A 24,396-nucleotide genomic window follows, 5' to 3' on the forward strand; every position below is an offset into this window, starting at 1 on the left:
AATCGCCCAGTTCAGCAAACAGAGATTGGAAGCCGTCGTAGACGACAGTGTTTGATGTGGAAACCCGAGGGGTCGGTTTGTGAGCCAATGGGCCCCTCTGTGTCGTGGGACCAGTCTGTAAGGAGGAGGAGAAGCAGGCTTATTTAATTCAGCTCTGCCTCATTCCAGGAGCACGAAAACCTAATGAAAGCAGCGAGTCGCGCTCTCATGTCGGGCCCGGGGCTGCAGCCAGAGATCACATAACGCCTCTCGCGTCCTGAGCGCACAGCACGCTCTCTTCCAACACGTCTGACAGAGCCTCCTTCCCGACCACAGAGCGGCTCGCTTGACGTCATTGGGAAAATATCCCACCTTGCCGCGGAGGAGAAACAAAGGGCCAAGAGCGTGTTGTTCTACGGCGGCCATCTTGGATTCCCTGGTCATGACCAAGTTCCTCGTGTGGCTTGGATGGGAACATAATGGGCCACCTGTCCAAACATCGGCACAGGTCCGTCCTCTGTTCCGCAGCTCTGACTGTCCTGGTGTTCCGCTGGAGGGGGGGCACATCACGGCTTCCTGTCCCCAAGGGGAGGAGTCTACAGTGGGAGGAGTCTAGAGTGAAGACTGACGCTTCCTGATTGACGCTTCCTGGGCGGCGTGTTCCTCTGACCTCTGTTCATCCCTTCCCACTGCTCTGCCTCCTCAGGGTCTCTATCTCTGTCACCGGCCCCACTGGGACGCCTCACTAACACTCGCTCACCCCGCACTGCCGGCCTCTCCACACTCCATAAACCACACAGTCATAATACAGCTGCGTGTGGAACCGAAGCGTCAGTGGATCGGATGACTAGGCCCTTGTTTGTTTGCTTGCTCGTGTGCTTGTTATAGTGGACACTGGCCAGTGCAGTAGACCCTTGGAGAGATGGAAGTAGCGTCGTTTTCGGTTTGATTATTCATTAGTGACTTAAAAAAAAAGAAATTGTGTCACACGTACAATACACATAGGACATCATCTGCTTATCGCAACACTGACATATTTGAAGAAAGCAGACAACTTCCCTAATTTTCTTTCTTCCTGCGTGTCATTATCTTTGACAATAGGTTTGCTTGTGGCTGACGTTCAGGGAATAAGTTGGTATTTCCATAGAAGGGTCAAAGTTGTTAGTGTGGGAGGTTAGGGTGGAATACATTTAGGCAAGAAGCACTATGGTCTATTGTGGGTCTCACTCTGTCTTTCACTTTCTATTGACCTTTTTATTTAGATGCTTGTTTACTGATATTAAGAATAATGTATCCTTTGTAAGATATTAAAAAACATTCCTTTAGCCTTTCTTCAGGAGGTTAAGTGTTTTCATTCTTTGAACCGATTGTTTTTAACCGTCAAACTTTGGGCAAACATATCTTAATCGGTGAACACAGAGTAACAATAATCATTATTATCTACCCGCATGTTTTAGTTTTGTCATTGATCAGTATTAAATTGACTGTTCTGGTCTTGTTTGCACCCTGTGCTGTGGTGCTCCTCTGGTCTGTTGGGGAGCTCGTGTGCTGTGCCAAAGCTCTGTCCTGTAACGTCTGCTCTGTTTCAGGGCGAGCTGGAGCGTCAGCTCCTACAAGCCAACCCCATCCTCGAGTCTTTCGGCAACGCCAAGACGGTGAAGAACGACAACTCGTCGCGTTTCGTAAGTGGGACCGTCCGTGTGTTCAAACGGGGCCTCTCCTTTTGCTGTCGTTTTCCTTGCTTCCCTGTTTCTCCGTCATCCGGCACCTGAATGGGATCTATCCGGCCTGTGTTGACATCTTCTGAAATTCCTTGACGCTTCGAGCGAGAGCGGTGGGGGGAAATGCATGGAAAGGAATGTTATTATCCCGCTTTTCCTGTGTTGTAATTACACAGAGGGTTTTCCAGCTGGACAGTGTAGTCCGCTTCTGCCTCTTAGCATCCTAATGCTCTGGGTCCAGTTTAGACCCACTGTTGTTACTGTGCACAGCCGACCACCGCAAGCGTCAGCTCTCACGTCCAGGCTGGGGGGCAGTCAGCAGGAAAAGAGAGACCTCATAGGGAGATCAGGTGTTTCTTTATTGTTGGGTAACTCAGAGAAAAAGGAGGGGGGGGGGGGGGGGGGGGCATCTTAATAATCATGAGATGGAATTCCCATTGAAATCATGGTTTATGCATCTTTGCCACTACACTGAATTTCACAGAATCCATGGATGCACTGGATTCATAAATATGGAGGAAAAAAGACAAAATGCATGGTTATTAGATTATATTCATCACTGTGCTGCTGCATAAAACCTGAGTATGTATCGTCCTCTGAGCGGATGATGAGAAACCTCATCTGGTCTCCTAACCTTGTACCCAATACGACCTCCCCCCTTAAAGCAGAAATGAAAGGACTGCGTCCCCTGCCTTGCTTAGTGTGTGTAGCTAATCCCGGTCTCCCGCTCCTTCATATGAATAGAATAGAACCAGACTAGTTTTCCAAAATCTCCCCCTTGCATCTTGTCCCTGACTCTTCCGTCATATCTCTGCATCTACAGGGGAAGTTCATCCGGATTAATTTTGACGTCACCGGATACATTGTCGGAGCCAACATCGAAACTTGTATCCTTTCGATATACGCAGGACGTTTTTAAGCTGAGGTCAAACCGTGATCTTCTGCAGTATCATGTTGTGAAGCCACCCCCACCCCACTCCCGTGGCTGTCCTCGGTCCTGCCTGTGTCCTTGACCAGCGCGCGTCAGACCTGCTGGAGAAGTCCAGAGCCATACGTCAAGCCAAAGACGAGCGCACCTTCCACGTCTTCTACCAGCTGCTGGCCGGGGCTGGAGAGCACCTCAAGTGTGAGCATGAAGCCGCATCAATAAACCCCTGACAACACCGAGAGCTTGGTGCAATGTCTTTTGATCCACAATGACTGTATATATTCAAAATGCATGCATTTCCCTTGAGGTATACTTTCTTTCAGTATTTTACTAAATAGATACATTTCCTAAATCCACCGAATATGTTGTAATTTAACCGCATTTGGACTGTTTCGACGAGTGGAAAATAATCCGGTCCAGCTCTCCAGAACAACTGTCTTTCTCCTCCTCCAAATCCCTTAAGCATCTGTGTAAACGACCCCCCCCCCCCCACCTGTGTGCGACTCTGAATGGGATCTCCGTGTCCTCCCCCTGTGCACATGCAGCCGACCTGCTGCTGGACGGCTTCAACAGCTACCGCTTCCTGTCCAACGGCAACATCCCCATCCCGGGCCAGCAGGACAAGGACAACTTCCAGGAGACCATGGAGGCCATGAACATCATGAGCTTCGCCCACGACGAGATCCTGGGTGAGCGCGTCACCGCGGAGAAGCGCGCCGTTTGCATCGACGAGGAACCAGTCCTTTTAATAGCGGTGGTGGAGATGTTTTGAAGATGTGCATGACCCCGTTTTGTTGGTGTTTTTTTTCTCCCGGCTTTAGCCATGTTGAAGGTGGTGTCCTCTGTGCTCCAGTTTGGCAACGTCATCTTCAAGAAGGAGAGGAACACGGACCAGGCCTCGATGCCGGAAAACACAGGTAGTGCAGGCTACACGAGCAATGTCACGAGAAATGTCACGTCCTCTCAGACCACGTGTAGCTCCACGTGTGGTGCTCCAAGCAGTCTGAGGGGGGTACAGAGAGGGTGGTGGTGGGGGGGGGGGGGTGGGGGGCAGAGGGGGTGTACTGAGGGTCTGTGCTGACTGAGGGGCGGCCCAGCCTGTTATTGCCCAAATGTGGAAAGCGCCGTCTCTGCAGGAGCAGATGTTTTCATCAGCAGAACCCAGCTCTGGCTCAGTGACCGTTGGAGAGCGACGCTCTTCTTCCTTCCTTCGGCCTTTTCTCCACAGGCTCCCACCGTGTCGAATGCGACGTCTCTCCAGCTCCGTTTCGGAACGAAAGATAAATGTCATCTTCGGGGGAATTTTGAAGCGTCCTAAATCCTGTTTGTTGACTCTTCTGTGTCATAAAGGGCTCGAGCTTCACTGGCCTCTGCTTGAATCTCCTGACATATCTCAGAGTTACCGAGGCCAGTAGAGAGCGTGACTCAGATGGTATTTGTTGTTGGGTTTTTCCTGACTGTCGTTAATGGGAAATGTCTAAATTGAGAGAGGTAGTGACTGGTTGCTGCTGTCCATGGGGAGCTATGAAGCACCTACCATTTGTGGTTCTGGTAGTCTGAAGTTGTGGTCTCACCGTAAATACCTTCTGGCTCTGGCTTTTGTGTGGTAGGAATGCGAGATTGTAAAGTTAGTTCCTTGGTCTATAACCGTTTTGTGAGCAATAACCTGAATGTTATGGCCTGTCCTTTCATTCTCTCACATCTTAAATTCCAACTTTTTTCCCTCGCTCATGCTTTATCCTTTCCCTCCGTTCCCCTCATCCCTCCCAGCTGCCCAGAAGCTGTGTCATTTGCTGGGGTTGAATGTGATGGAGTTCACCCGGGCCATCCTGTCCCCCAGGATCAAGGTGGGCCGAGACTACGTCCAGAAGGCCCAGACCAAAGAACAGGTACATCACCCTCTTGTCTGTTTCTCTATCCCTCTCTCTCTCTCTCTCTCTCTCTCTTTCTCTCTCTCGCTCTCTCTCTCTCTCGCTTTCTTTCTCTCTCTCTTTCTCTCTTTCTCTCTCTTTCTCTCTCTCTCTCGCTGCCTCTCTCTCTTGCTGCCTCTCTCTCTCCATTTGTGTCTCTATCTCTCTCTCTCGCTGCCTTTCTCTCTTGCTGCCTCTCTCTCTCTCCGTTTGTCTCTCTGTTTTTCTCTCTCACACACACACACACGTGCGGTACATAGTTCAGAACCTTTCATTTGTTCACTCATCACTCCTGGGCAGAATTGCTGACTTCAGATAGAATAATAGTACTGTTTGCTGTGGGTGTGTTGTCTCCTAACTTCCCAACCGCAAAGCCACAGCCAAGAGCAACAAACCATAAAGTTTGACCACTGATGGATTTACTAGATATGGTTGTCACACCAGTCTTTGTTTACTCAGTGCTGAACACTAAATCCCCATGTTAGTCCATTGCAAATTTACCTTTTTGTCTGCATGGAGTATCTTCAATCACGGTTTAAGGAGCGCTATCCATCTCACTTTCCCTTTCATTATATATCTCTCTCTCCTCCTCCCTCTCTCTCCCTCCCTCTTCATCTTCATGTGCGTCCAGGCTGACTTTGCGGTGGAGGCCCTGGCCAAGGCCACGTACGAGCGCCTGTTCCGCTGGCTGGTCCACCGCATCAACAAGGCCCTGGACCGGACCAAGCGCCAGGGAGCCTCCTTCATTGGCATCCTGGACATCGCCGGCTTCGAGATCTTCCAGGTACGCAAGGACCCCCAAAGCAGAGACCTCAGAACGGTTCGAGCATCTTTTAGAGCCCTCGTGTTTACAGACGGTTCCCCTCCGGACGGCGAGATAGCACCGCGCTGGAGATTGGTCGTGAAAACAGACGCTCACTCGCTCTGTGAACTGTGAAGCTGAAAAGAGTCTGACCTGTTAATCTTCCCAGGGCCCTCTGACAGCTGGCACTCCTACAGTCATGATGGCAGCTTTGGGTTGTCGAGCTTGTTTGAGGTATTGCTGCCAAAACGACAAGAAAACAAATCTCACAGTCCACGGATCACATCGTGAAAGAACAGAAATCCATCCAGCTTTTCGATTTTGTTTGGACTTATCGCTCTGAAAGACAAAACATAATAATCCAAAGTTCAACTGGGTGGGCAGCCAGTTTGAACTAAAAGCGTCCGGCCTTCCCCACCATGTTCTGCTAAGATTTTGGATGGTAATCCATTGTGTTAATCCCTCGATTTGAGGGCATTTTTTGGGAGGGAGTGGGCACGTTTGTGAATCCTCCAGTCAGAATTGGCCTCATTGAACCATTAACGCTCCCTTTTTTTCCCTCCCCCCCCACAGCTGAACTCGTTTGAGCAGATGTGCATCAACTACACCAACGAGAAGCTCCAGCAGCTGTTCAACCACACCATGTTCATCCTGGAGCAGGAGGAGTACCAGAGGGAGGGCATCGAGTGGAGCTTCATCGACTTCGGCCTGGACCTGCAACCCTGCATCGACCTCATCGAGAGACCGGTAAGAGTGTGTGTGGTTTGACAACGGTTCCATTCACCGTTATCACCTTCCTTACCCGTCTCACTGTCCGTCTCGTGGGCCCTCGCCAACAGGCCAACCCTCCTGGGGTGCTGGCCCTGCTGGACGAGGAGTGCTGGTTCCCCAAGGCCACGGACAAGACGTTTGTGGACAAGCTGAGCCAGGAGCAGGGCACGCACACCAAGTTCCAGAAGCCTCGCCAGCTCAAGGACAAAGCGGACTTCTGCATCATCCACTACGCCGGCAAGGTACGCTCAACCCACATAGCAGACCATCTGGTGGACCCCGTTTCTCTTGACGCTGAAGAATTCATCTCAAGTCTCCATTAAAACTGCTTGGGGTTGGGTTTATTCGTTGAATGGCAGGGATAGGGGGACGGGAATCAGTCTGGCTTCTGACTCACATCTACCTGGCCAACCCCACAGCCATCCACTCAAGGATACTGATCTGTTGAGCCATCCTGATGCTAATGAACGTGGACCCCATTAGGCAGAGCACTTAGAACAGCAATCATTCTGCCAAATGACTTGGCTGTAACCGTCCATATAAATGTGGTGTGTGTTACATGATTGAAAGCCCAGATATGCACAAATATTTTTCCATTTCAACCGTCATGGGATCTCTCTCATGTGGAGTTGTTGGAGAAACATCGGGTCCTTTGTTTTAAGAGGCAATATAACGTGAGCTGAAGGGATTTTATTTCTGTCCCTGTTCCGTGTCTTCCCACTAACTTTTCCCCCCATCATCCGACTCGTCTTGTCAGCAACTCGTAACCTTGACGCGCGTTCGTCACAGTGTTCCAGCGCAGGATTAGAGCCCCCGGCTGTTCTGGCCGGTGTCCGCACCGGCCCGCGTTGCGCAATAGAGTGACCACGTTCACATCAGCCGGGCTTCCCCCGCTGTGCGAACCCCATCTGGTCACCATTACGTGGACGCTGCCGTTAAAACGTTACGCTCGCGGTGATTCAAGCCGTCACGTCTGCTGGGCGCATAACAGAGAAGGGGGGACGTGACAGTGAGCGTAGGCTTTGGCAAGCGCTTTGTAACGCGACATCTCCAGACTATTCTTGAAATGTCTAGATGTTCCACAAGGTTCTGTTGTTCCACTCCTCTGTCCAACATGGATCCTTCCCCTTCCTCAGGTGGACTACAAGGCAGACGAGTGGCTGATGAAGAACATGGACCCCCTGAACGACAACGTGGCCACTCTGCTGCACCAGTCCACCGACAAGTTTGTGGCAGAGCTCTGGAAAGACGGTACATTCACATGAACATTTAGTCATTTAGCAGATGCTCTTATCCAGAGCGACTTACAGTAATTACAGGAACATTCCCCCGAGGCAAGTAGTGTGAAGTGCCTTGCCCGAGGACACAACGTCATTTATGCACGGCCGGGAATCGATCTGGCAACCTTCTGATTACTAGCCCGATTGCCTAACCGCTCAACCCCCCCCCCCCCCCCCCCCCCCCCATCTGCATCCAACCTAATGAGGAATGAAAGGCCCTTTGGGACTACAAGCCAAATTGTTCATGTACCGTCCTTGATTTTTCATTCTGGAACAGTTGGTTTGAATGTTTCTGTAACTGCGAAGGTAAGATATGTTCCTTTTAGCTTATTAACCACTGTGATGGGGCAGGTCTGTGTTTGTGTGCTGTTTTGTTTATTTGTCCACCCGTCCCCCCCTGTTTCTCTCTGTTGTAGAGATTCAGAACGTTCAAAGGGCCTCATTCTATGACAATGTCACTAGCCTCCATGATCCTCCAGGTGAATGACTGGCAATGACTTTGCTCTAGGTTGCCATGCAGTAGGTTCCATGCTTACCCAGCGCATCGTGTAGCCTACTTCCGGAAGCTTCCATTGCTTCTTGGCTGCATGGCACAGTGTTTCAGTAAGGACTGGCAATATCAATACCTTTCAGCTTTCCTCTACTCATCAGCCATGCTCTTAGATAATGCAATACTACTAAGTCCAGAGATAAACTAGATGTATTGCCATAGTTTTTATTTTCGAATGTCACGATCCAGTATTGGTCAGAGTTGGATACCTCAACGTTTAAACTGCCCCTTTAAGAATAGTGGGCTTCTTTTGAGCTTTTTACCTTGGGTAACTTTTTTTTCATGACAACAGTTGGTGTCATGAACCTTGTATGGTCAGAACCACTGAAACACAACATGTTCAGGCGCCAGTGCACCCTTTTCTGGGATCCTGCCATTTTCCTCAAGGGTCTTATCCCTTCTACTTCAACTGACTGAAGAAAGATTAATAGCCATGAATTTTCCGCTTTTCTTCTGCTAGTCAAAATCCCAGTAGCAGGGAATTGGAACCATATGGAACTGACTTGGCATTTGTTTTGGCCCTGTGTCTCTACGTCAGTGCAGTAGGTCCCGACAGTGGGAGCACATCTAAAGACTACATAGTGAAATTCTAGAACATTCCACAAGTTTATGGTTACACTGAAATGAACCGTGATCATTTACATTTAAATGTTTTGAATGTAACGTCTTCCATACTGGTGCGGGTGAAAGCAACAGGCTGTTTGTTTTTCCCATGCGTTTTCTACCACGTTGAAAGATTGGGAAGTTGACCCCAAACATGTGCCTCTTGTATCAGACTTGTGGACAGCCACAGTGTGAGAACAGCAGGTTGTCTCGGGACAGTGACAACACAACATAAAATGCCCTCTTTAGGAAAGGTTATGACCCAGATTAAGACAGATTATTAGACACGGATGACAATGGAGAAGATAAGAACACGAAAGGTAAAGACAGTTTCCATACATTTCCTAACAGTTAGGATGTTAGACATTGAACGCTTTTCTTTTCTAAAATGCACAAATCAATACCCAATATAAGCATGTTAAAACTCTTATTGCTGTAAAAGGTTGCTGAAAGGAGAAGGCTAGTATCAATCGTACTGCTCTCGTCACTGGTAACAGCCTTGCAGCACTGTCCCTAATCATCTTAAGCCAGTACAGTAAATCTGTTCAAATATAACTTTATATTCCCGTCAATGAAGGACAAATGCACAGCCTTTGATTTCAGCATGCATCTTTTCGCTCCAGGCGTAGCTCCTTCCTGTCACTTCCCTTGCCCCTTGACCTCTACAGGCGCGGCTGGCACTCTAGTCCCAGGTCCTCCTTCATCTCATCCATCCCCACCTGCAGCTGCCATCACCCGTCCCTCCATCTCTCCCACCTCTTAACTAAACCCCTCCCCCTCCGTCGTCTCCTCTCTCAGTGGATCGCATCGTGGGCCTGGACCAGGTGGCCGGTATGAACGAGACGGCCTTCGGCTCCACCTACAAGACCAAGAAGGGCATGTTCCGCACAGTGGGCCAGCTCTACAAGGAGTCGCTCACCAAGCTCATGGCCACGCTCAGGAACACCAACCCCAACTTCGTCCGCTGCATTATCCCCAACCACGAGAAGAGGGTGAGGCAGCCGCAAGCGTTTGTAGGGCATGGCTGCTTTATTGGGATTGAGACCGTGTAAGAGGGGCAAGAAATGTAAAGGGGAGGGAGAGAGAGGGGAAGATGTGTTGGCCAAATGTAAAGTGCACAGGCTGGAGTCCAACACAGGCCCCTGCAGTAAGGCCTCAGCCTACATGGTACGTGCACTTAGCCAATGAGCCACCGGACTACTGCAGCCCCACTAACTGATAGACGTCGGTAGTTGTGTATCAGCACTGAGTGTTCATGGATGAATTGCTGGGTATGGTTTTAAATAATCAACTGGGTCGGTTTATCCTCCCTGTTCTCTCTCTCTTTCTCTCTCTCTCTCTCTCTTTGTCTGTCTCTCTCTCTGTCTCTCTCTCTCTGTCTCTCTCTGTCTGTCTCTCTCTGTCTCTCCTCCCTCCACCCAGGCTGGTAAGCTGGAGCCCCACCTGGTCCTGGACCAGCTGAGGTGTAATGGGGTTCTGGAGGGGATCCGCATCTGCAGACAGGGCTTCCCCAACCGCATCATCTTCCAGGAGTTCAGACAAAGGTGACCGGGCCAAAACCAAACGCGTCGTGCACGATTCCTACGCTGATGCATAGCACAGATAATCATTTCACGATGAAGGACAGAGGCCTTAAGGTGGAACGTTTGCTCTGTTTGCTTTTCCCAGATATGAGATCCTCACGCCCAACGCCATCCCTAAAGGCTTCATGGATGGGAAGCAGGCCTGTGAGAGAATGGTAATGGACTTCTGACTTACCCTGCCGACCTCTTCATCTGGGATCAATCCAAATGAAGCATACGGTCTATAAAAATGCATTGAATGTGGCTCTTATTCCACGATCTAATGTATTTCTATTGTATTTTTGGTTGTTGTTGTCCATGTTGAAGATCCGCGCTCTGGAGCTGGATCCTAACTTGTTCAGGATTGGCCAGAGCAAGATCTTCTTCCGGACCGGAGTCCTGGCTCACCTGGAGGAGGAGAGGGACCTGAAGATCACCGACGTCATCATCTACTTCCAGTCCGTCTGCCGGGGCTACCTGGCACGCAAGTGAGTTTCCTCCTGAGCCAGGAAGTCTACCCTTGGCACGAGCGGGCCCCCTCTCCTGGAAACAAGCTCGTTTGGCACGCGTTAGCCTTGTCGAAAGTGACTGAGGGGATTTGTGCCTTTTTATTATGTAAATATCGGTAGTACAGAGAGAGACAGGAAAGGAGGAGAGAGAGCGGACGACATGCAGCTAAGCGCCCAAGGCCGTATTCGAACCCAGCTTCAAAGCCCTTAGTCAATTTGCTATGCGCACTGACCCAGTGAGCCACCTGGGCACCCCACCTAAAAGGTGTCTCGAGTCCTGACAAGTCTGTTGTGTGTCTCTCTCCAGGGCATTTTCCAAGAAGCAGCAGCAGCTGAGTGCTCTGAAGGTGCTGCAGAGGAACTGCGCCGCCTACCTGAAGCTGCGCCACTGGCAGTGGTGGAGGCTCTTCACCAAGGTGTGTGGTTATGTGTGTGTGTGTGTGTGTGTGTGTGTGTGTGTGCGTGTGTGTGGGGTTTCAGCTTTTGCACACGGGTCAGCCTCGGTACCTAACCCGACCTTCCTGTCTGGCCGTGGTCTCCCAGGTGAAGCCCCTGCTCCAGGTCACCAGGCAGGAAGAGGAGATGCAGGCCAAAGACGAAGAGCTGGTCAAGGTGAAGGAGAGGCAGAGCAAGGTGGAGAGCGAACTGGTGGAGATGGAGAAAAAACACCAGCAGGTAAATCACCTCTCATCACACGACCCTAGATCGAAAAGGGCATGCTGACAATCTTGTGTTGTCATTAAGGCTGAGACTGTGGCTTGAGAGATGACTCTCTAAAACAAACATTCTGACATTCCGTTAGCGACTCTCTAAAACAAACATTCTGATAGTGTTGACCCGCACATGAGGTATCCTGAGCACAGAATTCACCCAAGCTAATCTAGGCTTCCTTGCGATGGTTTCAGTCCCTATTGAGAGTGGTCACTCCTCTTCCTCTGTGGTTCCAGTCCCTATTGAGAGGGGTCACTCGTCTCCCTGCTCTTCCTCTGTGGTTTCAGTCCCTATTGAGAGTGGTCACTCGTCTTCCTCTGTGGTTCCACAGCTCCTGGAGGAGAAGACCATCCTGGCGGAGCAGCTCCAGGCCGAGACAGAGCTGTTCGCCGAGGCCGAGGAGATGAGGGCCCGGCTGGCAGCCAAGAAGCAGGAGCTGGAGGAGATCCTCCACGACCTGGAGTCCCGGGTGGAGGAGGAAGAGGAGAGGAACCAGGGCATGCAGAACGAGAGGAAGAAGATGCAGACGCACATCCAGGTTGGGATGAAAAGTCTTCAAGTAGGACAGGAGCTGGTGTTTACAGCCTGCTTTGCTGACAGATGGGAGGGTTCAGTGATCCCATTATTTTTATATATATGTATATATCATTGTAACTTTTGTAATATGAAAAAAGCGTCCTAGCGCAAATTGAAGATTCCGAAAATGCAGCCCTATTTACCAGCTCCGGTCACAAATAACACACACATGCACGCGTATGTACCCGCACCATTAGAGTGTGGAATGGAGACGACCGATCCGAACCCTGTAAATCTAACGGGTTTCCCCCGGTCGTGTCGTGTTCCCCAGGACCTGGAGGAGCAGCTGGACGAGGAGGAGGCGGCCAGGCAGAAGCTGCAGCTGGAGAAGGTGACGGCCGAGGCCAAGATTAAGAAGATGGAGGAGGACATCCTGCAGCTGGAGGACCAGAACTCCAAGTTCCTTAAGGTGAGGCAGGGAGAGGAACCCCGCACCCCCAATGGAGTAGATAGCAGGGGGGCGAGCCCCAAGGACAAAGATCCGTTAACGGTAACACGCCAGACCCTGACGACACGGGGAGGCAGATGGCCGTCGACATGACCAGAAGGTCCTTTTCCCTGTTAACAGGAGAAGAAGCTCCTGGACGAGCGCGTGAGTGAGATGACCTCCCAGCTGTCCGAGGAGGAGGAGAAGGCCAAGAACCTGGGCAAGGTGAAGAACAAGCAGGAGATGCTGATGGTCGACCTGGAGGGTAAGAGGCTCAAATACCCGCCTCTTCAGTCACGCGTTGGATACTTCACGCAGTGCCTGCTAGAACAGAGAGAAGGATACACCACCCCCCCCCCCCCCCAAAAACAAATAGCACACACAAGGATATGAGGAGGGAGGAAGTGAGAAGTTCAGATGGATTACACCCCTAGATGAGATTGCAATTTTTTATGTGGGTGCAACTGGAACAAAACGGAAGTCGGTGTGCACCTACAGGGTTTTAATAGCTCTGTAAGGGAAAGATCTTGTTAGGACCAGTGACCTAAGCATTGAGTCATGGACAATAGTCTGACCTCCTAGTGAAGCTGTGCTCCCCCACCTTGTTCTCTCTCTATCTCTCCCCCTCCCTCTTTCTCTCACATTCTCTCTCTTTCTCTCTCTCTCTCTCTCTCTCTCTCTCTCTCTCTCTCTCTCTCTCTCTCTCTCTCTCTCTCTCTCAGAGCGCCTGAAGAAGGAGGAGAAGACTCGGCAGGAGCTGGAGAAGGCCAAGAGGAAGCTGGACGCCGAGACCACCGACCTGCAGGACCAGATCGCTGAGCTGCAGGCCCAGATAGAGGAGCTCAAGGTCCAGCTGGCCAAGAAGGAGGAAGAGCTGCAGGCCGCTCTGGCCAGGTAAGCCTGAACTACAGCCCCCACACATCACCAGGACTCTGTGGAGCCTGAACTACAGCACCCACACATCACCAGGACTCTGTGGAGCCTGAACTACAACACCCATACCTCACCAGGACTTTGTGGTGGACACCTGGAGGCCACCTGGGGGCCAGGGTAACCCAATGAGCACACGTGACAACCAGGTAGCCTAATCACTAGTCATTTTAAACAGACACAAATTGTTGTTGTCACCCCCCCCCCCCCCCCCGCCCTCTTTCGATTTGCTATACATCCGGTCTCCGTAGCAACAGCACTCCCGGCTATTCAACAGCGCACTGGCCGAAAGGCTGCAATGCAGACATGCTGAGAAGAGTGAGTGTGTGTGTGACTTGGCTTTGAACTCCGGGATTACGACCGGAGACCCAACCCAGCTGCTCAGGGTTCAGTGGCACCGGTTGGCTGGCTTAATCATCGCATGCCACTGCCCTGACTTACGGTCGATCTCAATACACACGTTCCAGCACGGAGCTCACTGCTCAGCGATGCACTTCCCCCAGCGCTTGTCGACGGTGATTGATGATGTCCTCCATCCAACCTATGACCAGAGCGTTTCCACGGAAAGGAATAAAGGGATGAGGCTGGCTGCCACAACGGATCGTATCTCAGGCGACAGGGAATCACTCACAGACCTGTTTGTTCTTCAGAGTGCCATTTCAATAGATTTGAATGGATCTGGATGAAACAAAAACACGTCCAGATTATGGCTTTTTATACCAGACAGCGTCCAGAAATACCAAGGGTTTCCTCTTGAGTCCAAGTATTACCTCCGTCTCGGAGTTTGATTAATCCAAGTCAAATTCACAGTCATGCGGAGGCGCAGTGGAAATATTCATGGCCAGCACGTTTGGTTGTCACATTTAATTAAGTCCCCACTCACTTTCGTGAGTGAAAGCTCTGTGGCCACGTACAAATGAGTTCCACTTCCTGCAGAGCTAATTGGAATGAAGGTTAATTGGAATCGGTTAGTTGTGACGTTGTACGGCTGCACTGAAGACAGAGACCATATATGGGTGCAGGCTGAGGTCATGGATTATCCCCTGACATCACGACTTAGTCACAGTGCTAAACGATTTAACTGTCAATAACATTTCCAGAGTCATTGACAGTTTTAGTTGTATTGAGCTACCAGAGTCTGGAAGATGTATATGAAGTATGAAACAGCTTGTTAACCCCTATCATGGTGTCAGGGCTTCACATACTGAATTTCTGTTATGATTCAACCACCGGAATCATTCGTTTGTTTTGGCTCTGGGCCTATAGTCTGTTTTCCTCCAGAAAAGTTGGCTATAACACTCAAGAATGTCTTAAGAATGCTGGCGTGAGTCTAATCTAGCCTGACCACCAGCAACAACAAATATGCAATCTCATTATGGCCCCTTGTCAATGACATTACTTCCTGACTTGAACACACACACACGCCTACACACACACACACACACACGCATACATACAGGCAGCCAGAGTAATACCCAGTGACACTGGTCCCTCACCACTGAAAACCTTGTTATACTGCCACCATGTGTTCACTGGCCTCCGCCAGCCACACCACAACACGAGCCTGCCAACCGCTTCGAGGAAGCGGGTCCATTTAATAGTCTGATGACTGACGTCACATTGCTATATACCCCATAGTCTGTTTGGCTAGGATGTTTCATTACAGTTCACAATACCGTTTTTCATATGTAACTTGACGTCGCAGGTCATCTTGACGTGCCCTGTGACGACACTCTGCCGTTTGTCGCCGCTCTTGACACCTCTCGACGATGTCACGCTTTAGTTTTCTCCACACTCGTTTCCGACGGGAGTCGAGTCAGTCGTTGGTTTTTGCCCCCTCCTCAGGGGCGACGACGAGGCGGCCCAGAAGAACAACGCCCTGAAGCAGGTCCGGGAGCTGCAGGCCCAGCTGGCTGAGCTGCAGGAGGACCTGGAGTCGGAGAAGCTCTCCCGGAACAAGGCGGAGAAGCTGAAGAGGGACCTGAGCGAGGAGCTGGAGGCCCTGAAGACGGAGCTGGAGGACACGCTGGACACCACGGCCGCCCAGCAGGAGCTCAGGTACCCGGGGACGAGGGGGGAGGGGCTTACAGGTCCATCACTTCCTAACCCCGGCCTGGAGGGGCTCACAGGTCCATCACATTTGGGCTTCAAGTCATTCAGGACGTGAATGCAAGAAGTTGCACGAGGGACAAAATCATCTTTTAGGAGTCTTTTAAAAATCTTTCAAACTTTTTTGGGGGGGTTGCCAGATAGGTCTTTCTGACCCGTTTATTTCTTTTTCCGTGTTCCCCAGGACCAAGCGAGAGCAGGAGGTGGCCGAGCTGAAGAAGACCATCGACGAGGAGACCAAGAACCACGAGGCCCAGATCCTGGACATGAGGCAGAGGCACTCCACCGCCCTGGAGGAGCTGTCTGAGCAGCTGGAGCAGGCCAAGAGGGTGGGCCTCCGTCATGCCAATCATGCTCCCGCCCGCACTACATATGATCACACACACACACACAGCATCGGATCAATTTTTTTAGTTGTTGTTGTGATTTTCCAGAATTTTGTTTGAGTTTTCTTGATGGTATATATATTCAGCAACGCTGTTCTAAACACAGTGTAGCCTTTCCAAAGTGAACCGTCAACATTTTTGGATCTCCAGTACTGCTTCTGACTCCCCTCCCCCTCCCCCCTCCCCCATCTACCTGGCTTCCTCCTGCAGTTCAAGTCCAACCTGGAGAAGAACAAGCAGGGCCTGGAGAGCGACAACAAGGAGCTGTCCAGCGAGGTGAAGAGCCTCCAGCAGGCCAAGACCGAGTCAGAGTACAAGAGGAAGAAGATGGAGGGCCAGCTGCAGGAGTCCATGTCCCGGGCCGCCGAGGGAGAGAGGGCCAAGGTGGAGCTGGCCGAGCGCACGCACAAACTACAGGTCAGAGGGCAAAACTGTCAGGTGTTTGGTTGGGGGGAGGGGTGTTTGTGTGTGTGGGGGGAGGGGGAGGGAGGGGGTCTTTTTGGTTTACTGAAACAAAACAGATGCATGTTGAGTGGATTCCAAAGCAGCTCTGGAAACAAGCTCAAGTGAAAAATGTCACGATTTCATCACCTGTCATGTTAGCGGCCCCTTGCCGTGTGGTCCCTGTGGTTGTGGTGCGGGCCGCTGTTTTGAGAGAACCTGCGCGTGTGTGTGTGTCTGCAGACGGAACTGGACAACATCTCAGCGCTGCTCGAGGACGCCGAGAAGAAGGGAATCAAGCTGGCCAAGGACTCTGCCAGCCTGGAGGGTCAGCTGCAGGACACTCAGGTGAGAGGAGGAGGGGGTGAGGGAGGGAGACGTCTTCACCAGATCTTCACCCTCACTGTCCACTGGTTTTGCTTCCGTTTCGCTTCCACGTAAGGCTGAAGAGTAGTGCTGTAACTACTGCTGAACTGGTGTGTGTGTGTGTGTGTGTGTGCGTGTGTGTGTGTGCGCGAGCAGGAGCTGCTCCAGGAGGAGACCCGTCAGAAGCTGAACCTGAGCGGCCGCATCCGTCAGCTGGAGGAGGACAAGAGCACCCTGCAGGAGCAGCAGGAGGAGGACGAGGAGGCGCGCAAGAACCTGGAGAAACAGCTGCACAGCCTGCAGGCCCAGGTCAGGAAGGCACACTCACTCGCGTATGCCCAGATACATATACCCATGTTAGATCTCCCATATGGAGTCAGTGGTGTTTAGTAATAACCCAGAAGAGAAGTGAAACATACTGTACTGTGCAAAAATGCTTTAAGAAATATTGAAAGAAAAGAATGAAGACAATTTGTTGCTCAATTGCACTTTCACACTTCCGCCCAAGTACAGGAGACAAAAAAATGTATATAGTAGACGATATTCATGTAAAAAAAATATCCAGGGCCTCAGATTTCTGAACAGTACTGTAGATGGGACGTGTTTAACCCTCGTTTCTGTTTCCGACTTCCATCCAGCTCTTTGAAACCAAGAAGAAGCTGGACGAGGACGTTGGGGCGCTGGAGGGTCTGGAGGAGGTGAAGAGGAGGCTGCAGAAGGACATGGAGCTGACGGGCCAACGCCTGGAGGAGAAGGCCTCCGCCTTCGACAAGATGGAGAAGACCAAGAACCGCCTGCAGCAGGAGCTGGACGACCTGACGGTGGACCTGGACCACCAGCGGCAGATCGTCTCCAACCTGGAGAAGAAGCAGAAGAAGTTCGACCAGGTAGGCGGTGGTTTGGTCTACAAACCGCAGAGCCTCGAAAGATTGCAGCTTTTGAATAAAACCTGAACAAAGCTTACACACAGTTTGTTCTTTAACCCCCTCGCCCCCTCACCTGCTTCTGTCTTCCCTAGATGCTGGCTGAGGAGAAGACCATCTCGGCCCGCTACGCCGAGGAGCGTGACCGCGCCGAGGCCGAGGCCAGGGAGAAGGACACCAAGGCCCTGTCGATGGCCCGGGCCCTGGAAGAGACCCTGGAGGCCAAGGAGGAGCTGGAGAGGTTCAACAAGCAGCTCCGCACCGAGATGGAGGACCTGATGAGCTCCAAGGACGACGTGGGCAAGAGTGTGAGTCCTGCCCCCGCAGTGCTGGGTGGAGGGGGCGGGGGGGGGGGTTACGTCAGCGTGGGGTTTTACGTCAGTGCCAAGTAGCGTTCCTCCGTCTGTCTTGATCACAAAATGATCACTACAGATGTAAAAAAAAAAAAAGAAGAAAACCACTGATTCCAATTTGTGAAGTTTCCTTTCTTTAATTAGACCATCGGGTGGGTGGGTGGACGGATAGAGAGGTTTTGGTTTCGTGTCTTGCGTTTTGCTGACCCCGCCCCCCCCCCCCACCCGCGCGGGTCGTGCCTCTCCCGACAGGTCCACGAGCTGGAGAAGTCCAAGCGCACCCTGGACCAGCAGCTGGAGGAGATGAAGACCCAGCTGGAGGAGCTGGAGGACGAGCTGCAGGCCACGGAGGACGCCAAGCTGCGCCTGGAGGTCAACATGCAGGCCATGAAGGCCCAGTTCGACAGGGACCTGCAGGCCCGGGACGAGCAGGGAGAGGAGAAGAAGAGAGCCCTGGTCAAGCAGGTGGGCCGCTGGTCGGACGGCGGGGCATGCCTTGGAACACAGAGTCAATGACACTTTGATTAAGACCCCAGACATGGATTAAGCCTAGTCTTCAAGTAAAAGAACAGTTCAATGGAGATCTCCATTGAACAAAGGTTTTCGTTTAAGACTAGGGGTTAATCCATGTCTCGGAGACGAGGCCTAAATGTTATACGTTTATAGTTGGATATTAGTTGACGTTTATTTACTTTTTTTTGATGTGCTCCGAATCCTTGCACTCCGATTGAAATACTTCTATTAGCGTACTGGCATTCTCGAAAAACCATCATGCAATGAACCTCCGTCTGACCTTGGATCACTTCCTTGTCCACCCCCCCCGCCCCCCCCCCCAGGTGCGGGAGATGGAGGCGGAGCTGGAGGACGAGAGGAAGCAGAGGGCCCTGGCCGTGGCCGCCAAGAAGAAGCTGGAGATGGACCTGAAGGAGCTGGAGGCCCAGGTGGAGGCCGCCAACAAGGCCCGGGACGAGGCCATCAAGCAGCTCAAGAAGCTCCAGGTTAGACCCGCGCTCGACAAACCACCAGCTGTATAGCACCGCGCTCCACAGGACGACGGGACTGACAGGGGGGGCTGCTGGCCTGTGTGTGCTTGTCCAGGCCCAGATGAAGGACTACCAGAGGGAGCTGGAGGAGGCCAGGGCCTCCAGAGATGAGATCTTCACCCAGTCCAAGGAGAACGAGAAGAAGCTGAAGGGCCTGGAGGCTGAGATCCTCCAGCTGACAGAGGTCAACACCCACATTTACCATAACACACACACACACACACACACACACAGACCTTAGGGTAATTACCTGGATGTTGATCTCTGATGGTGTGGACCTTATTTGACTTCTTTTGTGTCTGTGTGTGTGTGTGTTCAGGACCTGGCGGCTTCAGAGAGGGCCCGTCGCCACGCCGAGCAGGAGAGGGACGAGCTGGCAGACGAGATCTCCAACAGCGCATCCGGAAAGTGAGTGTGGCCATCTACGTTTCATAACCCTTTTTTATTTTTTTTATTTGATCACAAATGTATTTTTTTCCATAGGGAAATATCTGTCCATGGTGCAATTCAACAATAGCCCTTCAGGGTTTCCCGCAGCACTCTTCAGTTAAGGCGGCCGCCTCAGCAACACGCGCCTGCCGCCTTAACTACGTCGTTCCAAAAATAATATATTTTATTATTTTTAAATAGCGATATCTGCCACTGTCTTATTTTCTGCCTTCTATTCCAAACCGTGACCAACGCCAGTCTCGCTTCTCTACAGCACGCATTAGTGTATTGCACAAACTACCCCCCCCATCACCCCCCCGGTCCAACGGCCACCCCACCCAACCACCTCTAACTAACCTATTTTCTGCGGGACACCCTGCCCTTTGTTGCCTTATTGTGGTGTATTGTTATGTATCGTTATCGTGTGCTGTCTTGAGTTAAGTATTCCCATGGGTCTGTGAGGTCATGAGATGGGTCTGTGAGGTCATGAGGTTTGAGCCCGCCGTGCGCGTGTTGTCCCAGGTCGGCCCTGCTGGATGAGAAGAGGAGGCTGGAGGCTCGCATCTCCCAGATGGAGGAGGAGCTGGAGGAGGAGCAGGGCAACATGGAGCTGCTCAACGACCGCTTCCGCAAGACCGCCATGCAGGTCTGTGCGGGCAGCCACACTGTGCAACACACACACACACATCCTGGATATCCAGACTTGACCCTGCCGTCCTGTCACCCTGCCTCCTCCTCCCCCCACCCCACCCCCACGGTCCCTCGCCGCCCCCCCAGGTGGACACCCTGAACACGGAGCTGGCCGGGGAGCGCAGCGCCGCCCAGAAGAGCGAGAACGCCCGGCAGCAGATGGAGAGGCAGAACAAGGAGCTGAAGGCCAAGCTGGGCGAGCTGGAGGGAGCCGTCAAGTCCAAGTTCAAGGCGGCCATCAGCGCCCTGGAGGCCAAGATCCTGCAGCTGGAGGAGCAGTTGGAGCAGGAGGCCAAGTAATAAACACACACGCTACACACTACAGTGCACGAACCCACCACAAACACCCCCACGACACACATGAATCCCCCACAGCAAGCCACGCACCCACATCAGAGCTATGACACACAACAAGGGATTCACGAGTTCACAAATGATGTTGATGTTTTACGGAGGCTGGAACCAGTAACTGGCTGGTGGACCAGAATTTCGAGGCGTTCTGGAGTCCCTCATTGGGTCCTTGGGTATACTGTGGAGCCGAGTGGACGAATGTTCATTTAGCCCACGCTCTTATCCAGAACGACTCAGTGGGATTTCTGTAACTACAACACTGTTCAGCCACCCAGCTAACAACAGTGCCTTGTTGTGAACGCCAGTTACAACCCAGGGAGTATTTACTCAGTGATTAATGGCTTTGCTCTTCCCCGATGCTCATTTGAGTCTCTGCGAGGCGCTGAGTCATGCTTGACCCCCCATCCCTCTCCCACCGCACAGGGAGAGAGCGGCGGCCAATAAGATCGTCCGACGCACCGAGAAAAAACTGAAGGAGGTGGTGATGCAGGTGGAGGACGAGCGTCGCCATGCCGACCAGTACAAGGAGCAGGTGAGTGGAGGCCTCCTGTGTGTGGCTGTCTGGAAATAGCCGGCTTTAAATAACTGTTCCAGCGTACACAAGTGGAAATGGATGACATCGAGATCTCTCCATTTTTCTCTCCCAGATATTGAGTATTGTTAGATCAGTCCTGGCTCAGCAACTTTCTCTTTATCACCCTCCCTCTCTCTCTCTCTCTCTCTCTCTCTCTCTCTCTCTCTCTCTCTCTCTCTCTCTCTCTCTGTTTGCCGTTTTTGTTCCACATTTATATTTGTGTTGAGATTTCCCTCTCTCTCTCCGTCCCTGCCCCCCTCCCTCCCCCCCCCAGATGGAGAAGGCCACCTCCCGTCTGAAGCAGCTGAAGAGGCAGCTGGAGGAGGCGGAGGAGGAGGCCACGAGGGCCAACGCCTCCCGCAGGAAGCTGCAGAGAGAGCTGGACGACGCCACCGAGGCCAGCGACGGGCTGACGCGCGAGGTCAACTCCCTGAAGAACCGCCTCAGGTGAGGGGAGCCGGGCCCTGGGGGGAGGGGGGGCACAGCCTGGGGGGGCACAGCCTGGGGGGGCACAGCCTGGGGGGGCACAGCCTGGGGGGGCACAGCCTGGGGGGGGCACAGCCTGGGGGGGCACAGCCTGGGGGGGCACAGCCTGGGGGGGCACAGCCTGGGGGGGGCACAGCCTGGGGGGGCACAGCCTGGGGGGGGCACAGCCTGGGAGGGCACAGCCTGGGGGGGCACAGCCTGGGGGGACACAGCCTGGGGGGGCACAGCCTGGGGGGGCACAGCCTGGGGGGGGCACAGCCTGGGGGGGCACAGCCTGGGGGGGGCACAGCCTGGGAGGGCACAGCCTGGGGGGGGGCACAGCCTGGGGGGGGGACTGGCTCTACGGACACAGCCTGGTGATGGCTCCCCGGGACTCTTGGATAGGGTCTGGACCATTGGGCTTCACAATATCGTTATCCATTAGATTCATCCATCTGGTGTACTTGAACATTTTTATGAACAAAAAAAAAAAGTTTTGTGTGCCAAGTTATTGTTTGTGGAAAGCCGCATAAGAAAATGAATTCAATGACCATAATTATATGAATTGTAAATGACCACAAAAACAACACCATTGTAACTCCACCGATGCACAATGTGTTTTGTGATGTGTGATGCCTAACATAGCGTGCAAAATGTCAGTGTACTGGCTGTATTTCCTGAGTGTGTGTGTCCTGTCAGGCGTGGCGGCCCCGTCAGCTTCTCCTCCGGACGCACGGGTCGCAGGAACCTCCAGATCGAGGGCGCCTCCGGGGACGTATCCGAAGACGACGCCGACAGCCGCGCCAGCGACCTGAACGAGACGCAAGCCTCCAACGCCGAATAGCTCCTCCCCCCTACCTAACCCTAACCTGTCTATATATATACCCAGCTAGCTGCCTCCCCACCCAGTCTACCCACCCACCACTAGCCTCCCCACCCCGTTACCTTGCCTATCTACCCAGGCACCTACCAGTCTGCCTGGCAGCATGCACCTCAGACCTCCCCAGCCCTCTACACCAAGCCCTCTTCCTCTCCAGGGGGGTCAAAGCGGCCTTACTCTGTCCACCCCGCCTGGCCTGCCTCTGGGCCACACGCTCCCCGCCATCAAGGAGCCATGTCCCCTCCATATAGCAACCTCCCTCCCCCAGGCTTGGGAGTATTATGAGCTCTGCTAAACAAGAAAGTATAAGGTACAAGTGCTTTTTTCTCTCTCTCTCTCTCTCCTACTCTTTACATGAATGAAGCGCTTGTTGGTGGGCGTGGGAACGCAGGAGGATGTTGGTTCCGCTCCCAGCCGCGCGACGACTACAAGGAGAACTCTCACTTACGCTTGTTGTCTTTTGCTAACCAACGACTACGACATGTCGCTTTGTAAAGCCACGTACCCCCCCCCCCCCCCCCCCCAACACACACCCACCCCTCCACTAGCAGAAGTAGGCCTCATCACTCCAGTGCCCCCTCTCCCTCCTCCCAGGATAGCCCGCCCCACCTGACGACACGGTCGCCTCCCGCCCATGGAACTCTCCAAGCTGCCCTTCACTGCACGAGCCTCTCTCCAACATGCACACTGGTGGTGTCGCTCCTACATAGACACTACTACAACGGAGGTGGAAGTCAGAAGGTGGGCCCCCGTGGAAGTCAGACGAAGAAAAGAAGAGAAGGACTGGAAAAATGTATTACTGTGAAGAAAACAAAGACGCATTCTGTCTCTGTCTCTCTCCAAAGCGTCTTTTCCCGACGTGTTAGAAGAGCTTCGGGGTGCGCTGGGAAACGATGAGGTCTCTGAGGTATCCAGTCTGTTTTTCTCCTTTTTTTTAATATATATATATATAATTTTCTGTGTGTGCGTGTGTGTGTTTTGACTCATCGAGACACTTGTTGATGTAGGGTATAGATGTGATCTATGCTTAGATGGTTATTGGTGCTGGAAACTGCACAGGACTGCACAACACAATGGATCTCTGTACCTGGGACTCATCTCTCTGGTAGTGTCCCCATAATGTACAGGTCGTACGTTCGATTTCCCTTGATAATGGCCTATATAATAATACAAAGAATAATTTTAAAAGTTCAAGTGCAGAGATAAGGTACCACCCACAGAAAGGAGGCGTTGTCGTTTTCCTACACAGGTGTGTCTGTGCCACAGTTTGGGACCGCCCCACCCCTCTCTCCAGACCCCCAGCCCTGTCTATGTCGAACGTCCCACTAACAAACACGCCCTCGTCAACACTCATTGTTGGACGTGGCAGCCATCTACTGGGAACGGCGCCATCTCGGTCCTCCACAACCAGGAAGACACCACAGTCCCTGGTGATACTTAAACTCGCTAGGAAACAAGCCTCAATATCCCGACTCCTCAACCTTCACCTCTGGTTTCTTTCGATAAACCTGGCGTCGTCGCTGAAATGGATCGCGAGTTGGAGACGAGTGACTCGAATCCGACTCCGTGTCAGTTGTAATATGTTTCTTTAAAGTGCCTTAGACACTAAAGAAGAGCATACGTGGACTATACATGGGCGCACGCCTGTACAATTACACGCGTGGACAGTATTATAACGTGTTGGGGGGGAAAACCCAACCAGGAAAAAGAGCACTACTTAACTCTTGTGTATTTTAATTTGCTTCTTCAGATCATATCCAGTGCGTTCCGTTCGTACGTCCCATTCCTAGTCACCTTCCCTAGGTAGAGCGTGGGTCAGAAATCAGTGTTATAAACTAGCGACATGAGATGTGGAGCCTTCTGCTTAGCCCCCCCCCCATCCCAGTCGAGCAGGAAGTGATTTCATTTGGTTAAAAGCTTTAACATCCATGAGTCTAGTTAACTCCTTATTTTTTATCATCCTCAAAACTGGCTGTTGACAACCAGCCATTTCAACTGCAAATACTCCCATTTTATTCCTTGTATACCTTGTATTTCTAGACAGTGACAGTTTTTTGTAAAAGAAAAATAAAGCATATTCATTGTAGCAGGTGTGGTTTGTTCGGTTTGTTCCAAGCTGTGCAGCGA

The 24,396-nt window shown here is 52.1% G+C and overlaps 1 protein-coding gene across 2 annotated transcripts in view; it reads left to right on the plus strand.

The window, feature by feature from the left end:
- The window catches only part of LOC146237738 (myosin-10), a 49,175-nt gene extending 24,820 nt beyond the window's left edge, over positions 1-24,355 (plus strand). For both annotated transcript variants that reach the window (XM_084685392.1, XM_084685393.1), the window contains 36 exons: positions 1,569-1,661; positions 2,524-2,587; positions 2,728-2,826; positions 3,174-3,317; positions 3,450-3,545; positions 4,399-4,517; positions 5,170-5,322; positions 5,914-6,087; positions 6,180-6,353; positions 7,248-7,362; positions 9,343-9,536; positions 9,967-10,088; positions 10,213-10,282; positions 10,434-10,594; positions 10,923-11,031; positions 11,159-11,290; positions 11,658-11,864; positions 12,174-12,311; positions 12,471-12,594; positions 13,052-13,223; positions 15,105-15,317; positions 15,553-15,697; positions 15,965-16,171; positions 16,439-16,543; positions 16,718-16,870; positions 17,200-17,448; positions 17,580-17,792; positions 18,090-18,302; positions 18,674-18,835; positions 18,936-19,064; positions 19,200-19,288; positions 19,832-19,955; positions 20,087-20,295; positions 20,774-20,882; positions 21,199-21,371; positions 22,089-24,355. In XM_084685392.1, coding sequence (XP_084541518.1) covers positions 1,569-1,661; positions 2,524-2,587; positions 2,728-2,826; positions 3,174-3,317; positions 3,450-3,545; positions 4,399-4,517; positions 5,170-5,322; positions 5,914-6,087; positions 6,180-6,353; positions 7,248-7,362; positions 9,343-9,536; positions 9,967-10,088; positions 10,213-10,282; positions 10,434-10,594; positions 10,923-11,031; positions 11,159-11,290; positions 11,658-11,864; positions 12,174-12,311; positions 12,471-12,594; positions 13,052-13,223; positions 15,105-15,317; positions 15,553-15,697; positions 15,965-16,171; positions 16,439-16,543; positions 16,718-16,870; positions 17,200-17,448; positions 17,580-17,792; positions 18,090-18,302; positions 18,674-18,835; positions 18,936-19,064; positions 19,200-19,288; positions 19,832-19,955; positions 20,087-20,295; positions 20,774-20,882; positions 21,199-21,371; positions 22,089-22,233 — 5,298 coding nt within the window. In that variant the 3' untranslated portion in view covers positions 22,234-24,355. The remainder of the gene's footprint in view (positions 1-1,568; positions 1,662-2,523; positions 2,588-2,727; positions 2,827-3,173; positions 3,318-3,449; positions 3,546-4,398; positions 4,518-5,169; positions 5,323-5,913; positions 6,088-6,179; positions 6,354-7,247; positions 7,363-9,342; positions 9,537-9,966; positions 10,089-10,212; positions 10,283-10,433; positions 10,595-10,922; positions 11,032-11,158; positions 11,291-11,657; positions 11,865-12,173; positions 12,312-12,470; positions 12,595-13,051; positions 13,224-15,104; positions 15,318-15,552; positions 15,698-15,964; positions 16,172-16,438; positions 16,544-16,717; positions 16,871-17,199; positions 17,449-17,579; positions 17,793-18,089; positions 18,303-18,673; positions 18,836-18,935; positions 19,065-19,199; positions 19,289-19,831; positions 19,956-20,086; positions 20,296-20,773; positions 20,883-21,198; positions 21,372-22,088) is intronic.
- Positions 24,356-24,396: the final 41 nt, after the last annotated feature.

The sequence above is a fragment of the Hypomesus nipponensis genome, chromosome 21, assembly GCF_054491055.1.
Source record: "Hypomesus nipponensis isolate SF chromosome 21, ASM5449105v1, whole genome shotgun sequence".
NCBI classification, from domain to species: Eukaryota; Metazoa; Chordata; class Actinopteri; order Osmeriformes; family Osmeridae; genus Hypomesus; species Hypomesus nipponensis.